At 63.6% G+C, this 18,294-nt stretch overlaps 1 protein-coding gene across 13 annotated transcripts in view; it reads right to left on the bottom strand.

The window, feature by feature from the left end:
* The window catches only part of CACNA1H (calcium voltage-gated channel subunit alpha1 H), a 68,561-nt gene that overhangs the window by 16,200 nt on the left and 34,067 nt on the right, over nt 1-18,294 (bottom strand). For 12 of the 13 annotated variants that reach the window (XR_012429586.1, XR_012429583.1, XR_012429584.1 and 9 more), the window contains exons 3-10: nt 11,309-11,421; nt 10,860-10,993; nt 10,402-10,499; nt 7,689-7,848; nt 4,877-5,429; nt 3,250-4,039; nt 923-1,365; nt 415-566 (exon numbers count right to left, since the gene is read on the bottom strand). Coding sequence is in view for 8 of the 13 variants with exons in the window: in XM_065537274.2 (XP_065393346.1) it covers nt 415-566; nt 923-1,365; nt 3,250-4,039; nt 4,877-5,429; nt 7,689-7,848; nt 10,402-10,499; nt 10,860-10,993; nt 11,309-11,421 (2,443 nt within the window). In the remaining 5 variants the exon portion in view is untranslated. The remainder of the gene's footprint in view (nt 1-414; nt 567-922; nt 1,366-3,249; nt 4,040-4,876; nt 5,430-7,688; nt 7,849-10,401; nt 10,500-10,859; nt 10,994-11,308; nt 11,422-18,294) is intronic. The other variant, XM_065537276.2, reaches the window with a different exon arrangement.

The following is an 18,294-nucleotide window of genomic DNA, read 5'->3' as shown; positions in this document are numbered from 1 at the left end:
GTTGCAGCAAATGCTCCCCCAGCAGCAAACATGATTCAGCCTTTTAAGCTGGTCTTTCTCGCTGGGTCTGGCCCCAAACAGTTCAGCCCTGAGGCCAATGCACACCTGCATTGTTCCTGCAGGGAACAGCTCTTCTAGTTTCCAGAAACATCCTTCTGAGATGCAGCTGACCTAACAGGTGTGCACCTAGTAGTGCCTGCAGGGAAGCATAGGGTCTGGGGAGGGGACTCTGCCCAGGACAGTCCCATGGGGCACTGGGGACACCAAGCACCTGCTTCCCACAGCTTGTCATAAAGAGCTGTGTCGCTGCCAGCACTTCCTCCTATGCTCAGGGTTTTGCTCTGCAGGTGGATTCTTTGCCAGACAGTGGAGCTTCCCGGGCCCCTCTGGCCTGGGGAGCGGGTGGAGACCCACCTGATGACCACGATGATGCCGTCGAAGATGTTGTACGGGTTCCGGATGTAACCCAGAGGGCCACAGGCCAGCAGTTTCAACAACATCTCCAAGGCGAACATGCTGGTGAACACAATGTTGCTGATCTCCAGGGCGTGAGTCAGTTCCTCGGGCTGCAGGCAGAGGTGGGGACAATCAGGTGACCCCATCCATGGCTCCCAACCCTCCTCAGCACTTATCTAGGAGCAGGTTTGGCTGCATCAAGACCCAAGGGATCAGGAGGGCTGCAGCAGCATCTCAGCAGCCTAATCAATTGCCATCTAGAGAAGAGGCCAGGACCCCAAGGAGGCTCCCTCCAGCAGAGGCTCAGCATACCTAGTCTCCTTTCCTCACCACCCCCGGTTTTCTGGGGCCCTGCCTGACTGTCCTACCATCAGGTCAGGTACTGGGGCTGCTGGAAGCCTCTTGAGACTCCCCAGGCCCTGCAAGCATGACAGGGAGCCAGCCCCGTGACCAGGCCAGCCCGCACCTGCTCATGGTACTCCACGCCCATGCTCAGCGTGTTGACGAGAATGGCCATCATGATGCCGCGGCTGAAGTACTTGCTGTCCACGATGCGGCGCAGCTTGCCGCTGAAGGTAGCCCAGAGGTGGCCCAGTCTGCCTGGCTCGCCCGGGGCTGCCATCTGCTGTGCCCGCCGCCGGGGGCTGCCTGGGCCTGGTGTGTCCGTCGCAGGGGGTGGTTGCATGGGATCCCGGCGGTCACCGTGCTGGATGTCCTGCGTGAATTCGTAGATGCCACGGCCATCTGAGTCTCCACTCTCTGAGCCACTGAGCTCCCCCTCCGGGTCCTCCAGGGCACGGGTGCAGTATGGGCAGCTCTTCAGCTCACAGGTCAGCGTGCCTGCTGGGGGGCTGGGCAGGGGGCAGGGCACGCTGAGGCCTGACAGATGGCCAGGGGCCTGGCCCAGTCCTGTGGGAGAGGGCACAGACAGAGGCAGGCCCACTCAGTGGTGCTGCCACAGGGGCCCGGGAACCCACACACACAGGAGCGGTAGGGTGAACGTGTCCCCCACAAAAAGATCCATCCAGAGTCCAACCTCCAGAACCTGCAAATGGACTTCACAGAAAGTAGGATCTCTGCAACTGTCGAGTCAAAATGAAGAATGAGGAATGAGGCTATCCTGGAGTAGGGAAGGCCCTGAGCCACGACTGTTCCAATAAGAAGAAAACAAACAGGCCGGGCGCGGTGGCTCACGCCTGTAATCCCAGCACTTTGGGAGGCCGAGACGGGCGGATCACGAGGTCAGGAGATCGAGACCATCCTGACTAACATGGTGAAACCCCGTCTCTGCTAAAAAATACAAAAAACTAGCCGGGCGCGGTGGCGGGCGCCTGTAGTCCCAGCTACTCGGGAGGCTGAGGCAGGAGAATGGCGTGAACCCGGGAGGCGGAGCTTGCAGTGAGCTGAGATCCGGCCACTGCACTCCAGCCTGGGTGACAGAGCGAGACTCCGTCTCAAAAAAAAAAAAAAAAAAAAAAGAAAACAAACAGCCACGTGAAGACAGACAGACACCGCAGGGACGTGTCGACAAGCCGGGGATTGGCAAAACCAGAACACAGGAGAGGTGAGGAGAGCTCTCCCCCAGAGCCTCCAGAGAAAGAACCCTGCAACGCCCGGATTTTGGACCACCAGCCTCCACTGCTGAGAGTGAGTTTCCACTGTTCCAAGCCCACTAGTTCGTGGTGACAGCAGCCTCAGACATCAGAAAAGCCATACATTCGGGCACATACTGGGCACATTCACACACACACCTGGGCACACAGGCCCAACCCCCACAGCCGCATTCCTGCTCACCTACTGGGGCAGGGACACACTTAGGTGCAGAGACGTTCGCCTGCCTTAGGCTGTGCCATCTGCAGACATGTAACACCAGCCACCTCCCAGCAGCCACAGCACACAGCGAAGTTAGCTACGGGATTCTATTGGACTCCGCGCAAGCAAACCACGATCACTCCAACACGAAACTGACATAAAAACGACCAGCCAGCCGTCCTGTGATGTTTTCACGCTATCTTTGGAACCCGTGTGCCTCTTACGATGCACAGTGGCTGGACTCCCACAGTTCAAGGGCTAGAAGCACGTGCCCCTGACACTGTTGCCCGCATGCCCTGGGTACCGGTGCATGAGGGCACACAGCATCCTGGTACCCTCAGTTGCACCCATCCCGGCCACGGGGGACACACCCCTGCCTGCGTCTCTACGTCTGTGTCCAGAACCAGGAGGGACCCCCAAGCCTGTGTGGAACCTACCATCTGGGGGTCCTGGAGTCTCCCATTCACCTGGTCAACGGAGGCCCAGGCCCCGGGTAGGAGAACCCTGCACCAGCCTCTCTCTTCCTGACTGGCTGTGACGGTACCTCCCCCACACTCCCCCGCTCGGTGTCCCCACCTAGAAGGGGGGCCAGCCTCAATGGCCACGAAGGGCGCTGCAAGTCCTCCAGGGAAGTGTCCAGTCTGTGGACACAAGCATGTGGTCCCTCTCGGAGCCGGGCAGGGGCAACGGATGCTGGCCCAGGAGGCTCTGACAGGCCTTGTCAGGTTCAGAATCCCACCTCCGTGGCCACCACGCCTGCTGTGAGATGCGGGCCACGGGGGGCTTGCTTTGGCACTGACGGGGGCAGGACCTCCCTCTTTTCCCTTCTTATAGGTTCCAGAGGTGTGGCTGGACTGTTCCACAAATCAAAGCTGGGCTCATGAGAGTGCTTAGACTGGGGGCAGGAATGACACACTGGAGACCCTGCCCGCCCTGCCTAGGTCCCACCGCCTCCTCCATGGGGTGGGGCTGGGTCCTCACCATGCTCCCCGACCACATGCTGGATCTTCTCGTAGGGATCGGGGCTATTCAAGCTCAAGGGGCTGTGCCCCCCAGTGCCTGGAGGCCCACTGGCCCACTTCCCCTTGGGTCCGGGGCTGGTGCTGCCTCTGCCGCTGCCCATCCCTGAGGACAGGATGGTGGGGTAGTTCATGGTGCCCAGCCCCGTGGCCAGTTTGAGGCTGGCGGCAGCGGTGGCGGCGGCACGTGCCACCTGGGCCCTCTCCTGCGGCCCCTCTATGTGGCAGTCGGCATGATAGATGCTGTGCACAGACTCTGCGTCGGGTGCTCTGCTGCCTGGGGAGGGTGGTGAGGGGGGCGCGCCGGCCCGCACCACTCTGGTGTCGCAGGCGCCTGGCTCAGGGCCGGGCCTGCGGGGGCTGCTGTGGCTGAAATGGTAGTGGTGGTGGTGGTGGTGGTGATGGTGGTAGACCAGGTGGTGCACCGAGGCTGTGTGCCTGCCCGCCCGGCGCTGGCGGTGCCCGGGACCCTGGCCTTGCACAGCGCTAGGGTCCACCTTCTTGCGCCAGCGGCTCTGCCAGCGGGCATAGAGGCGCAAGCCGCGCCGCTTGACCTTGCGGAATATGTGGCCCACATACTTCAGCAGCTCTTCGTAGCAGCTGCCAGGCTCGGAGAAGCTGGCCAGTGTGCTGTCGTTGGATAGGTGGCGCGCCCGCTGCTCCCGCATCAGCTGGCTCTCTCGCTGCTTTGTCTCTGAGAACTGCGTGGCAATCACCACCAGGCACAGGTTGATCATGAAGAAGGAGCCCACCTGTGACGGGGGCGGGCAGGTGGGTGGCAGTGAGTGAGTGAGTCTCTGATTCGCCACTGAGCCCTACTGCGCGCTGCCTATTCGAGTGGGGGCCACGCCATAAGCACAGTGGGTGGGGTGCCCTGCTACGGGCAGGTTACTGCGGTGTTCACTGCTGAGCCCCTACGTCTGCGGCAGGCGGCACAGTAGCTGTTCTATGCCTATTTAGATGAAACACCTGGAACCCTCTTTCCTTTCTCTCCATGTGGCTCAGCCCCTCCTTTGCCTGCAGGTCTGCCCTTGAGATGACCCTCTCCACGGTGGCCACTCTCCCCTCCCCAGCACCCCAGGTGTTTCCTCCTTAGCACCGGCCAGGGTGCAGCACATCTCTGCTCGCTCTCCTCGCTTGCTCTCTGAGAACAAGCTGGGGATGTCTGTCTGCTTCTGTTACCTGCTGGGTCCTTGCAGGGTGGCTCTACGTACACCCAGCACCCCACAGATGTCTGCGGCCTCATTAGCCCGACTCTGCTGGGACCCCGTGGGGCCTGTGAGAGGACCAGGTGAGGAGCACACCTGGGGCCACACGCGCTGTGGAAAGCTGCGCTGGGAGGCTGTGCGCTCTCCAGAGGTGTTCCTGGCTTTTCAGCCCTGAGCCAGCACCCACAGGCCTGGGCCCTGTCTAGGTGGTGGCATGGCCCCTTGAGGTCCCCAACCGCATCTCCCCACCCCCGCAAGCTCTGCCTCCCTCCCTTCAACTGGAGGCCAGACAGAGCCCCTGTGACCACCCAGGCACCCCACCCCACCTCCAGCCAGCTAACACCACGGCCCATCGTGGCGACCGCTGCCGCCCACACTCACAATGATGAGCAAGATGAAATAGATGAAATTGTAGAACGAGTGGGCGTCCATGACGTAGTACATGATGTCCACCCAGCCTTCCAGCGTGATCACCTGGGGGGGCGGTGGCTGGACTTGGGCCCGCACGACCCCTCCTCCTCCCCCCCCGTGCCCCCCGGGGTCTCGGCTGGGGGGCGAGTCCTGCACCCGCTCCCCTGCCGTGCCCCGGGGTCCCCGTCCCACCTTCTTGCCGCCCACCTGGAAGATGGCGATCCAGGCGTAGCCAATGTTGTCGAAGTTGATGGCACCGTTGTGGGGGTTGGAGTCGCCCGAGCGGCACACGTTGTAGTACTGGTTCCAGTTGATGCAGGCGTTGCGCGTGGCGCCCACCCCCTCGGCCTGGGGCTGCACGTAGGCCTCCCAGCCCAGCGTGCAGGGCACGCGCAGCTCGCGGCGGCCGGGGATGTGCGAGCACTTCTGCATGCCGTTGTCTCGGCGCGAGGAGCAGATGAACGGGTTCTCCTCGCCCTCCTCCGTCTGGTAGTACGGCCGCAGGAAGGTCAGGTTGTTGTTTCTGGGGACGGGCACAACCAGGGCCAAGAGGTACAATCAGGGTCAGGGACGGTCAGGGTCGGGGGCACGATCAGGGTCACGACCAGTGGACCAATCGTGGTTAGGGAGGCACACTTAGGGTCAGGGGGCGTGATAGGACCTGGGGTCACGACCAGGATCAGGGGACACAGCCAGAACCAGAGTCAAGGACACAGCGGTGCTGCACAAACCACACCCTCCTCAGCCCCAATCCACAGAGAGAGAAAGACACAAAGGAACAGGGATAGACAGAGAAATCGACAAAGAACAGCAGAGAAACAGGGAGGAGGACCCAGGAGCCAGAAACCCAGGCTCAGACCTCAGCTCCTCCTGGAAGGGTATGAGGGGGGAGGGGCAAGTGACTAGGAGAGGGAACCCTGGGGTGAGGGATGAGGGGAGGGGACCCCAAAGCAGGAGTGGAGAAATCCCAGGACAGGCGCTGAGGGGACCCTGGGGCATGGGCTGAGGGGCTCCTGGGGTGAGGGGAGGTGACTGCAGGACAACGGCTGAGAGAACCCTGAGGTGAGGAGAGGCGATCCCAGAGTAAGGGATGAGAGGACCCCGGGGAGAGGGCTGAGGGGACCCCGGGGTGAGAGCTGAGAAGAGACCACAGGGTAAAGGCTGAGAGGAGACCCCGGGGTCAGGGAGGAGAGACCGCAGGGTGAGGGCTAAGGGGAGACCCCGGGGAGAGGGCTGAGGGGACCCCGGGGAGAGGGCTGAGGGGAGACCCCGGGGAGAGGGCTGAGGGGAGACCCCGGGGTGAGGGCTGAGGGGAGACCCCGGGGTGAGGGCTGAGGGGAGACCCCGGGGTGAGGGCTGAGGGGACCCCGGGGAGAGGGCTGAGGGGAGACCCCGGGGTGAGGGCTGAGGGGAGACCCCGGGGTGAGGGCTGAGGGGAGACCCCGGGGTGAGGGCTGAGGGGAGACCCCGGGGTGAGGGCTGAGGGGACCCCGGGGAGAGGGCTGAGGGGAGACCCCGGGGTGAGGGCTGAGGGGAGACCCCGGGGTGAGGGCTGAGGGGAGACCCCGGGGTGAGGGCTGAGGGGACCCCGGGGAGAGGGCTGAGGGGACCCCGGGGAGAGGGCTGAGGGGACCCCGGGGAGAGGGCTCAGGGGAGACCCCGGGGACAGGGCTCAGGGGACCCCGGGGTGAGGGCTCAGGGGACCCCGGGGAGAGGGCTCAGGGGAGACCCCGGGGAGAGGGCTGAGGGGACCCCGGGGAGAGGGCTGAGGGGAGACCCCGGGGTGAGGGCTGAGGGGAGACCCCGGGGAGAGGGCTGAGGGGACCCCGGGGAGAGGGCTCAGGGGAGACCCCGGGGAGAGGGCTGAGGGGAGACCCCGGGGAGAGGGCTGAGGGGAGACCCCGGGGAGAGGGCTGAGGGGACCCCGGGGTGAGGGCTGAGGGGAGACCCCGGGGAGAGGGCTGAGAGGACCCCGAGGTGAGGGCTGAGGACTGAGGGGAGACCATAAGGTGAGACCCCGAGGTGAGGGCTGAAGGGACCCCAGGGTGAGGGCTGAGGGGAGACCCCGGGGTGAGGGCTGAGAGGACCCCAGGGTGAGGGCTGAGGGCTGAGGGGACCCCAGGGTGAGGGCTGAGGGGACCCCGGGGTGAGGGCTGAGGGCTGAGGAGACCCCGGGGTGAGGGCTGAGGGGACCCCGGGGTGAGGGCTGAGGGGACCCCGGGGTGAGGGCTGAGGGGACCCCGGGGTGAGAGTTGAGGGAAATTGGGGGTGAGGAGAGGGGACGGAGTGTGGGAACTAAGGTGTCCTGCGGGCTGAGAAAAAGCGGCACTGGGGGCGGGGCCTATGCTGCGGTTCCGCGGGGCAAGCGACTGCATGTGGGCGGAGCCATGTGAGGCAGGAACTTGACTGCATGGTGGGCGGAGCTATGTGGGGCGGTGACAGACCGCATGTGGGCGGAGCCAAGATGGGGGTGGGGCGGTGCAGGTGACTGCATGGTGGGCGGAGACTATATCGTGGGCAGAACCATGGGGGGGGCGGGAGGGACGGACGACTGCATGGTGGGCGGAGTCATGATGGGGGTAGGGGGGCATGGGGGAGGGTGCAGGAGGGACAGGTGACTGCATGGTGAGCGGAGTCATGACGAAGGTGGGAGTGGAGGGCGGGTGACTGCATGATGGGCAGAGCCACGTGGGGCGGTAACTGTGTTGGGTGGAGCCACATGGTGTGTTATATGCATGGTGAGCGGGGCCTCACAGGGGTCACAGGGGTGGGGTCTGGGTACCTGACAAAGGCACTGTCCAGGAAGCAGCGGTTCCGCAGGAGGCCAGCCCAGAGCTGGACACCAACGATGCCAAAAATGAAGAAGACGAAGAAGCAGAGCAGAAGGACGTTCCCAAGCATGGGCAGCGTGTCCAGCAGCAGAGTGACCAGGATTCGCATGCCTGTGGGCAGCAGGTCCAGGATTGGCACTCCTAAGCCCTGCAGGAGCGTCCTTGGGGCTACAGCCCCTCCTGGGTCCGCTGAGCCCCGTCCACTGTTCACAGCAGGTGTCCACGCCCACCGCACACTGACTCAGGCCACCCCCTGGTGACTTTCCTGCACCCCTAGGGTGATCAGGGCTCCCCTCCTACCACCGCCAGCCTCCAGGAACACTGACACCCATCCACAGGTGTGCCAGGTCTCCACCTCCAACCATACCAGGATGGCAGGTCTGCTGCTTTTGGAGGGCTGCGGTGTGGAGGGGTGGGAGCGGAGACAGGGGACTGCCCATGGCAGGTCTGACCGTGCGGTATCTCAGGGGCTCAGGATGATCAGGTGGAGCTTAGTGGTGCTCAAGGCTTGTCCACCTGCACCCTGAAGTCGCCATCGAGGCAGCAGCGGCCTCGGGAGCCCCAGAACCTCAGGTGGTTGGCTGCCTCCGGGGGTCTCTGCAGCAGGTCTGGGATCCTGAAACCTTTCTGATGCCCAGTGAGAATCCTGCCAGAGCAGAGCCCCACCTCAGAGAGGCTGCTGGAGGCGGTGGGGAGGACAGACAGTGGCTTTTCAAGAGGTACCACTGAAGCCATCGGTCCTGGGTGCTATGAGCTATGTGAACTCCAGATTAATCCAGCAAGGGGGTCAGCCAAGCCCCATGCGCCCCTTGCTCCATCCTGGGCCTGCTCCCCCAAGACGTTCTTTTCCCCAAATTTAAGCAAAGGCCAGGCTGAGGCTGCAGGCAGAGCCCTGGGCCAGGAGCCTGGGGACGCTAAGGTCTCACCCAGCACCCAGGGGTATCAATGGCAAAATGGGCCCCTCAGGTCATGGGGTGAGTCAGAGCCAGGAGGGGCACTGAAGTGTCAAAAGAGCCGACAGGAGCAGACAATCGGTGAGCGCTGCCCTGGCCAGACCGCACTGCCTCAAAAATCACAGATGATCCAAGGGTCAGACTGGACCCCAGGCCAACAGAATGGGATGCAGCCCTGAACGTGCCCTTATTATCAGGAACGTTATTATGCAGTCTGGAAGAGTTCCCTAATTCCCTCGAGACAGGAGCAGGTCCCCAGGAGGCCAGGCTGCTGGCGACAATTAGGGCCACTCTGGGAATTTAACCTGAAAAATAAACATCCATGGAATTCCAGGGGGCTGTGTATGCTGGGTTACTTCATGCTCCAACAGGTGGGGCCAGGCCGGTGTGCAGACTGAGCATACAGTGGGTGCCGGGCAAAGGGCCAAGAGCCACACGTGCGTCCACTCACCGCAGGCTCAGCCACCCTTGGGGTCATGGCTACCCCTGTACGCCACTATTCCAGGAGAAACTGAGGTTCAGGCTCTGTTAATCAGTGTCACACAGTATTCAAGCCCTATCTGAGCCGCACAGTTGAGCCAAGGCAGGCAGGGGGAAGGCAGGCTCGGGGACCAGCGGCTCGGGGACAAGTGGCACCTGCCTTTTGGGAAGCTAGAGGCTCCAGGGGAAGGAGTGCCTAGGCCTGGGGATCTGTGACTTTGGGGGGTTGCTGCAGGTCAAGCCCTGAGTGCCAAGGCCACCAGGACCCTGGTTAGGTAGCCAGAAAGATTGTGTTATACCAGCATGTGCACACATGGGGCCACTCCTACACACAGCGTGCACTCGGGGCCTCTTACGGCCTCGTGGGAGCTGAACCCACCCCCAGGAGCCAGAGCAACTGAATGTAGCTGAGGGCTTTAAAGAACGATCCTACCCCATCCCCTGATGCAAGTGGGTGGCCCTTGGCCCGGGTTTGACCGGATCTTTCCCAAACAAGCAGGCATGGGACTTCCCGGGAAGCTTTTCCTCTGCCTCCCCTCATCCCCAGTGCACAGCAGACACACAGCAGCTCCTCTCCACCAGGCCCCCTCCTCACGCCTGCTGGCCAAGTCCTGAAGGGTTTCCAGCCTTCCTTCTAGAAAATCAGCTGCTCAGCAGGGGACATGGAGGCCCAGCCCTGGCCAGCCAGCTTCCCCTCTTCCCTTGGGTGGGGCTCCTGGCAGGAGGGTGGGGGCCAGAAGCAATGGCGGGTAGGGAGGGTGAGCTGTCCTCAAGACAGGTGTCAGGCTCTCCCCTCGCCTGTGTGGGAGTGAAGGGGGTGCTGCACAGAGCCCCCAGCTGAGCTGAGCTGCACTCACAAGGGTGTCTCCACCAGCCATGAGCCACACTAGGATGCGCCAGACAGCAAATCCACCAGGGATCTGCTTGGCCCCCAGCCTTGCCCCAGATGCCATGCAGAGGAGGAACCCGAGGTTGTCACTCGGCCATGTGGAAGCCAGGGATCCTGTGAATGCTGATTGCCCACCACACCCCAGCTTGATTATCCCCAGACCTGCAGGACCCACGGATAGTGGCAGGGGCCCCCCCAGTGCTGGGGTCCGGGCTGGGGCCTGAGTGCCTGGGAACCTTCACCTCCCAGTCCTGTGCTCCTGTGAGCCCTTCTGAGGGCTCTGCAGGGCTGGCGGACAAGCAAGCCTGTTGGTCTCAAGCCCAGGTGGGGCTGGTCACTTACTCGGCACGCGATTGATGGCACGGAGGGGCCGCAGCACCCGCACGGTCCTGATAGCCGAGAGGCTCACGTTGTGTCCATCCAACGAGTACTCCATCATGCTGGGGGTGGGGCCGAGAGGGAGCAGCTCAGCGAGGGGCCCAGGCGGCCAGGGATGGGGTTGGGTGCAGAGCAAGGCGGGCAGGCACAGAGTCGGCCAGCCCGGCACCCGGAGGGCCTTGAATCGGCCAGGATAGGCCCCAAGGTAGCAGGAGCACGACTCTTGGTCACACCAGGCGGCCACTTCCCTCACCTGTGCCCAGGAAGGAGGATCTCCGGAGTCCCAGACAGGGTCCCTGGTTCTACCTGGATCCCTCCAGAACACACCTCCCATCTTTCTTTACAGGTGGGACCCAGGGATCCCTGTGGGGTGGGGCGGGGCCCCCTCGCCAGCGCTGTGGCCTCTCCGAGGCGGGGCCTACCCCGCCACGACGATGAAGAAATCCAGCCTGTTCCACGTGTCACCCAGGTAACACTTCTGCCCGAACAGCCCCAAGGCCACCATCTTGATGACCATCTCCACCGCGAAAAAGGCGAAAATGAAGGCGTCAAAAGCCTGCGGGAGGAGAAATCAGGAGAACCCATGGAACGGCTCGGCTCAGCCCAGCCCACTCCCCTCAAGCCTGAGCCCCGCCCCAGCCTGAGCCCCGCCCCCACCCGACGCCCCGCCCCGAACCTCACCCCGCTCCCAGCCCCGCCCCAGCCTGAGCCCCGCCCCCACGCCCCGCCCCGCCTTCAACCTCACTCCACCCCCAACCCCTGCCACACCCCCGCCCCACCCGACGCCCCGTCCCACCTTGAACCTCACCTCGCCCTAGCCCCGCCCACCCCGAACCACGCCTCCGCCCCACCCCCGAGCCACGCCCCTCACCTCCAGGATGTTGCAGCGCTCGGACCCGCACTCGACGTCCTCACAGGGCCGGAACATGCCCAGGGTCACGCAGTTGAGCATGATCACCAGCATGCTCACGTGCTCGAACCACGTGTCGCCGCGGGTTAAGGAGCACGCCGGCGCAGCCCGGGACCCGCCCCCACGGGGCCCTCCAAGTGTCCACCCGGTCGCCTGGTGCCCCGCCATGGGTGTGCACGCGTGGGGGCGTCCAGGATGGGGACCTGCAGTGCCCACGGACAGTCCTGAAAGCAGCCACCAGGTGGCGCCGGGAGCCTGCGCCTGGCCGGGCTCTGCGCCGTGGGGGTCGCTGTCCCAGGCCCGGCCCCCAGGCCCCCGACGTTGGGTCATTAAGAAAGCGGGGTGCAGGAGCCCTCGGGGGGCTGGCCGCGTCAGGAGTGAGGCCCCAATGAGGACCACTCAGACTCCCAGAGCCTAGCTGCCCACGTGGGGCCCAGGCTACCTAGGGCTCCCTTGCTGGGGGGCTGCAGGCAGGGCGCCCTGCGCAACTGGGAGGGCCCCAGGGGATGTCCGGGTACAGCCATGTGACCCACCGGGACAGGACTCCCCGTCCCACCCTCCAGGCCTGGGCGGCGGCACACTTGGGGCAGGCTTTCCGGGCCCTCTGTCCCAGGGCTGCAGGGCCCCACTCTGACCAGGGAACCAGAGGAAGGAGAGAGGGGCAATCCGGTGATGACTGTGGACCTGGAGCGACCTTCCTTAAGGTAGACAGAAGTCGGCATTTGGAAAACGCCAACTTGTCAGCAAACAGCCTCGGGAAGTCCCCCAGCTCTGCCAGCCCCTGCGGTCCCCAACACGTGGGAACTGAGGAGGGGATGGAGCTGGGCATCCACTCACAGCTAGTTCGGGGGTAGCCTGGTGGCCGTCCCCACCCTTGGCTCTGGACTTGGGCCTGTGCTTGACTCTCAGTGGCCGCCCTTCCTGGCACCCACCTCGCGCAGACCACAGGCCTCAGCGCCCAGGGCTCCCCCTCACCCCTGGCAGGATGATGGTAGCAGCAGCCGCGCCCCCTGCCCAACACGGGCCATGCTCACTACAGCGGAGGTCCCGGGTGCTGCGTGCAGCACTGAGGTCAGGGTCTGAGTGTCTGAAACTCTCAGGGATGACAGCAAGGGCAGCTGCCACAGTAGGAGGGGAAGAGGCTCGGTGATGAGGACCTTCCCTGCCTTCGCCTGTCAGTCCAGCCTGGAGCCCCCCCTCAGGGACCCCAGCAGCCCATCCCGGAACCCTCCCTCCCACAAAGCCAGGGCCCCAGCCTCCTGGCAGGTCAGCATTTGATGCCAGTGCCACGGCTACCAGGCCACCAATGTAATTATGCATTCCCGCCAAGAGGGCAGTAATTACACTTAATGGGTTCAGCAGTAACAGACCCTCAGCTGTAACACGACTACAAGAAGCTGAAATCAGCCTCCCGCCAAGGCAGCTGGCATGCTGGCACGGCCACGCCGTTGTCCCGTAGGTGGGCGAGGCCACAGCACGCACTGCCGCCTACCGGTGACGCACCCAGTGCAAGCCCAGTGGCCAGTGTGTGAGCGCGCTCACAGCAAGCCTCGGAACACGGTCCTTGCTGGACGAGGTGGGGGTGGAGTTTGCGTGACTTGCTCAAGGTGGTGGGGGCAGGAGCGGAGGCCCCGCTGTGGAAGCCGTGCCAGGCCCCTTGGCCTCTCCCGGCCTCCTGACCTAATGCCAGTGCAAGGGAACGACGGTGGATGGCGGCTCTGCCCCCCGCCTCGGGCACCTTTGTCCCCTAACTGCTGCAAATGGCACCTTTCTGCGGGGCTGGCTGGGGACTGTCTTTGTGCATCTCTATGAGGGCCGTCATTTCCCGGGGGGAGGGATTTTCTTAGATCAACGGAACAGGCTGGCGGGGAGGAGCTCAAAGGCACCCAGCCAGGACAGGACACAGCAGAAGCAGGTGTGGGGAATGCTGCTCCCTGACCTGAGCCCCCACCGCACTCCACCCCAGCCTGGCTGAGCCACGGGTCTTGTAGGTGGCACTGCCTCTCCCTGGGCACAGGGCATCCCAGGCCTCAGTTTACCCGTCTACCCAATGGGGGTGGTGAGACTGTCCCATGGGTGCCTGAGGCCGCCTCTCTGTCCCCTCCCTCCACATTCTCCTTCAAGTTGGGCCCCCAACCAGTGCACACACATTCCACTACGAAAGCAGGCAGTTTCCAGCCACCCCTGGCAGTTCCTGCCACCCCAGCCAGCTCAGGACTTAGAGCTAAAGGTACGGCATGGCCTCCCCAGCACTGAGGGGAATGCTGACTTCTGGACCCGGCCCAGACCCTGAGGCGGAGAGGCCAATGGGGACAGAAGGGAAGGGGCCAGCACCTCTGACCAGCCATCTCTAGGCCTGTCCGGCCAGCAGAGTAGAGTGGATGGTGTCGGAGCCCAGGGCCAGTCAGTGCCAGTCACCACGAGAGCTGCTCCCATGGCACAGAGGGGCTGGCAGGGGTGGGTGGAACCCAGTGCTTAGTCACTCCGCAAAGACGGCCGGCTACGGGTCTCCTACCTGGACACCTTTGCCCCTTCTACCATGCCACTGAGACCCACCCCAAGCCTCTGTGACTGGCTGTGAAGGAAGCCAGAAGGGGGCCTGGGTGCCCCTACCCGACCTCTCAGACCATCTGGTTTAGTGGGGGATGGGACTGTCTTTTCCAGGCAGGGGTGTGGCTCCAGTGAGCCCCTCCCATCCAGGCGCATGTCCCCCCCAAAATCACACACACAGCTGAAGGCCTTAGAGGGACAAGGCTGGGCCTGCAGGCACCCCAACTGCAGATGGCCTCCTGAGCTATGCCTGGCGACAATGGCAACCCCAAATCTCCTGGACCCACGGTGCTACACAGGTGCTGGCTTGCAGAGACCCCGAGCGTGCCTGAGGCCACACAGCCAGGCCGGCCTCCCGGCTCGCAGAGACCCCGAGCGCGCCTGAGGCCACACAACCAGGCCGGCCTCTCGGCTCGCAGCTTTTGGGTCTGCAGGGCCCCTACCCAGCATAGATCCTCTGCCTCCCCTTCCCCCAGCACCCACCCTGAAATTAGCCCCACAATCCCAGAGAGCTCCTCCAACGGCAAGGATCCCACCCCTGTACCTGTGGTGCAACTCTGGGGGGAATGATGGTGTAGCAGGGTCCGGGGGGCCCCAAGGAGGCCTCTCACAACAGAGGAGGTGACAGGCAGGCATGTTGGGCACCTCCCAACCGGGTCACACCCCAGCCACCAGCCCTCCCTGCCCTGGAGAGGGACTGCCAGATGTACCAGGTCCCAGTGCCCCCTGGAGCTTTGCCTAGAGAGGGGAGCAGCCAGTCCATGTCCCACGTCCCTTATAGGCCAGCAGGGGCTCGGGCAGCTCCGGGCGGAGCAGGCTGGCCCTCATGTGTCACGCCGTCCCGGCCACACTTCTGTGGCCAGCTGAGGACACGCAGTATCTGCCGGCTGCCTCGCACGGAGCCCGGTGACTTCCAGGGCCTTAATTACACAGATGGATTTTCTGGGTTTTAATTAAAAATTCTTTTAGGTTTCAAATCAACTTCTACAAATTAGAATCAATGTCCACTGCGGGTTGGAGGAAGGCGGGCCAGCGCGGCTGGGAGCAGCCCTGGGACGGGGCCTGGTGGCTGCAGGGCGACGGAATGGTCAAGGAACCCAGCCAGGGAAGGGCCGGGCAGCCAAGGGCAGCGGCGCAGTGAGACAGTCTCAGCTACGGGGTCTCCCTCAGGCAGGGAGCAGACCCTGAGGCCCGGCCAGCGGCAACGCACCCACCAACCCTTGCTCCTTCATCTCCCCGGGCTAAGCCCCAGGACCTCAGTGACTCTCCTCTTTCCTGACAGACCAAGGCTGGGGGGGAACACAGGGGCCTTCTCCAGCCCCTGGAGTCTGGCCTGGGTGACATGTTCCCCAGGCGGCCCCCGCTGGGCTGGGCTCACTTGCCCCACAATGCAGGCCAGAGGCTCATAAAGGAGAAATCCCCCCAGAGAGGCTTGAACAGGGGAACAGGGCTGAAGACCCCCTCGGCGGTGGGGTCCTGAGGAATGACCCCTCAAGCACAGAACGCATCCTGTCCCTCAGTCCCACACTCTAAATTAATCAGTGCTCCCCGGCTGGGCGCGGTGGTTCACACCCGTAATTCCAGCACTTTGGGAGGCTGAGGCAGGAGGATCACTTGAACTCAGGAGTCCGAGACCAGCCTGGACAATAGTGAGACCTCACCGCTACAAAAATATTTAACAAAATAATTAGCTGAGTGTGGTGTCAGCTACTCGGGAGGCTGAGGTGGAAGGATTGCCTGACCCCAGGAAGTGGAAGCTGCAGTGAGCCACGATCACACCACTGCACTCCAGGCTGGGTGACGGAGCAAGACCCCATGCCAAAAAAAAAAAAAAAAAGGATACTCTTCAGGGCACCTGCCAGGTCCAGCAGACCCTGGCCACCTCCCCTTCCTCAGGCCTCCAGGCCTGTGCACTTCTGAGGGGCTGGGCAGGTGTGAAGGCCCCTTCCTACTCCTGCAGCCCTGCCTGGGGCCAGGCCTCACAAAGAAAACCAGTCCTGCCCAGGACGCTTCAGGGACACCAGCTCCTCCATCTCTGGGAGACGAACTGCTTTTTCTCACCCCCGCAGGCTTCCTGTTGCAGACCGCTGCTTCCCTCAGGACCCTGGAACAAAGATGGCCCCCCAGCCTCCTTTCTGTGGTGCTAAGTGCTCCCCTTCCCGCACGGGCACCACCTGTGGCCACGGCGGCCCGCACCAAGGTCCACAGGAGCCCCTCCACTCTCAGGACCTGGGGGGCCCTCCGAGGAGCCCAGCTCCAGCACACCCCCAATGCCAGCCTCTGGTGGGTCAGGAGGCATGGACGCAGGGCGGGCAGGTCCACAGGACCCACTCCGCTCTCAGGACCTGGGGGGCCCTCCGAGGAGCCCAGCTCCAGCACACCCCCAATGCCAGCCTCTGGTGGGTCAGGAGGCATGGACGCAGGGCGGGCAGTGCTGCGGCGGCTGCTGTCCGTGGTGCTGAAGCGGCCGCCTCGCCTGGGCCTGTCCTGGGTGTACCCGAGCTGGGACGGCTGGGGTTAGGTGTGGGGGCCAGGAAGTGGCCTCCTGGCCAGAAACACACAGCTTCACTGGAGCTGCTCCACTGATCCCCGCTTTCTCCTCCACGGGGAGTCGAGGAGGAAAAAGACTCCCAAACTGTTCTTCCCAGCTTGAAAGTGCACAGCTCTGAAGGTGCCGTTTTCTCCTGGCCCCTGGGCGTGGGCGTGGGCAGCCCCAGAAGTACTGCCTGTTATGTGGGGGACAGCAAGGCCTGCATTCCCCGCTGCTGGGTGAGGGGGAGTGTCTGGGAGTGGGGGGAACCCTGGCAGCTGCTATCTCTGCGCCGAAGATGCTGGAGACCTGGGATTCTTGGGGGCCAGGAGCCAGTCTCAGGGCCACTCAGCAAAGGTCGGGGCTGCCAGACCCCCAAACATTGCCAGCTGAGCCCTGAGGTGCCGTGGGACCCCTCTCCCCAGAGCCAGCAGTCTCCAAGGTCCCAGGTCGGGACAGGGGGTCCTCAGAAGCCCACGTGCTGTGGGACCAGCATGGCTCAAAGGGTGGTCCTGGACCACCCCAACCCGAAACATCAGCTAACATCAGCTCCCAGGCTCGCCCAGACCTGCTGGCTCAGGTATCCTGGGGCCAGGGCCTCCCTGCCCCGTGACTAATCCTCAAGCCAGGGCCGTGGGGCAAGAACCTGACCCCAATTCTACCTCCACCTGCACCTCCCCCTTTCTAAGCCTCAGTGTCCCCATCTGTACAAACGGGCTTTTTCATCTTTCTGGCACTGACAGGTTTTATGCAGACCCTCCTGCAAAACAAGATCCTCCTGCAAAACAAGACCCTCCATCTACCCTCCGGACATGGCTGGGCCCTGCTCCTGCTGGCTCTGGAGGACACGTTTTCACCACACCAAGGCCTCCACGTTAGCCGGAGTAAGGTCAGGACAGACGTTTCTACAGTGGGATGGAGGCGGGGCTGTGTGTCCCTCCTCAAGAGATGGTTAAGGCATCAAAGACATGGGCCAGCCTCAGCTCCTCAGACCATGGGGGAGTGCCAGCCCAGCGAAGGGATGCACATCTCCAGGTGCAGCTGCCGCCTGGTCCCTCCTCTATGGTCAGAGTGGCCCCCAAGCAAGGCTGTGGCTTCCAGGGATCCCAGTGGGGCTCCGTGCTGGGCTGCATCCTGACATCAGTGCGGGGGCCGCAGGGCTCTGCAGCTGGGAGGATCGGGAGGCTGAGCCGCTCCCTCCCCGCACGCTGTCCCCAGAGCAATCTGCTCAGCCAGCTGAGCCCCATTAGGCCAAATCCGCAACAGCTGGGCACCAGCGGCCCGCGCCAGGGGCAGGGGTGTGGGCGGGGAAGGCACCCAGAGCAAGAAGGGGAAGCCCACGGTGAGGTGGGCCACAGCCCCCCACTCAGGACCCCACGCCCTGCAGGGCACAGACTGCAGCTGGGCTCACAGGCAGCCAGGACTCTCAGCCACATGCTCCCCTCTGCACCCATCCCTGGCTGGGCAAACCCTCCCTGCCCTGGGCAGAAGATGCCAAGGCTGAGGCCGCTCCCTCCCTGCCTGCTCTGCCCATGGCCCCACGCAGCGCTGGCTGCCTCCTCCCCTCCCGGCCCTCATTCTCATGAGCGCTCGACCTTACTTTTCCCATTTGTTTAAGGAGAAGCCCTTTGTCTACTCATGGGGGAAGCCCATTCCCTCAAGAGCCATCAGCCTGCAGTGTGGAGGGGACGGTCACGTGCTCTGAGGGACTCCGTCCCCTTTGCTGCAGGGGAAGCAACAGCTTCGATTCCACATCAAGAGACCCAGGAGGGGCTGGGCCAGCCGCAGACCCTGGGAGTCAGTGAGTGGCACAGGAGATCCCCAGGAACCGGCTGCCTGGCCAGAACGAAACGACGCATTTTCCACC

This window comes from Macaca fascicularis, chromosome 20 (assembly GCF_037993035.2).
Source record: "Macaca fascicularis isolate 582-1 chromosome 20, T2T-MFA8v1.1".
Classification (NCBI taxonomy): Eukaryota; Metazoa; Chordata; class Mammalia; order Primates; family Cercopithecidae; genus Macaca; species Macaca fascicularis.
This window is presented reverse-complemented; position numbering and strand designations above follow the sequence as displayed.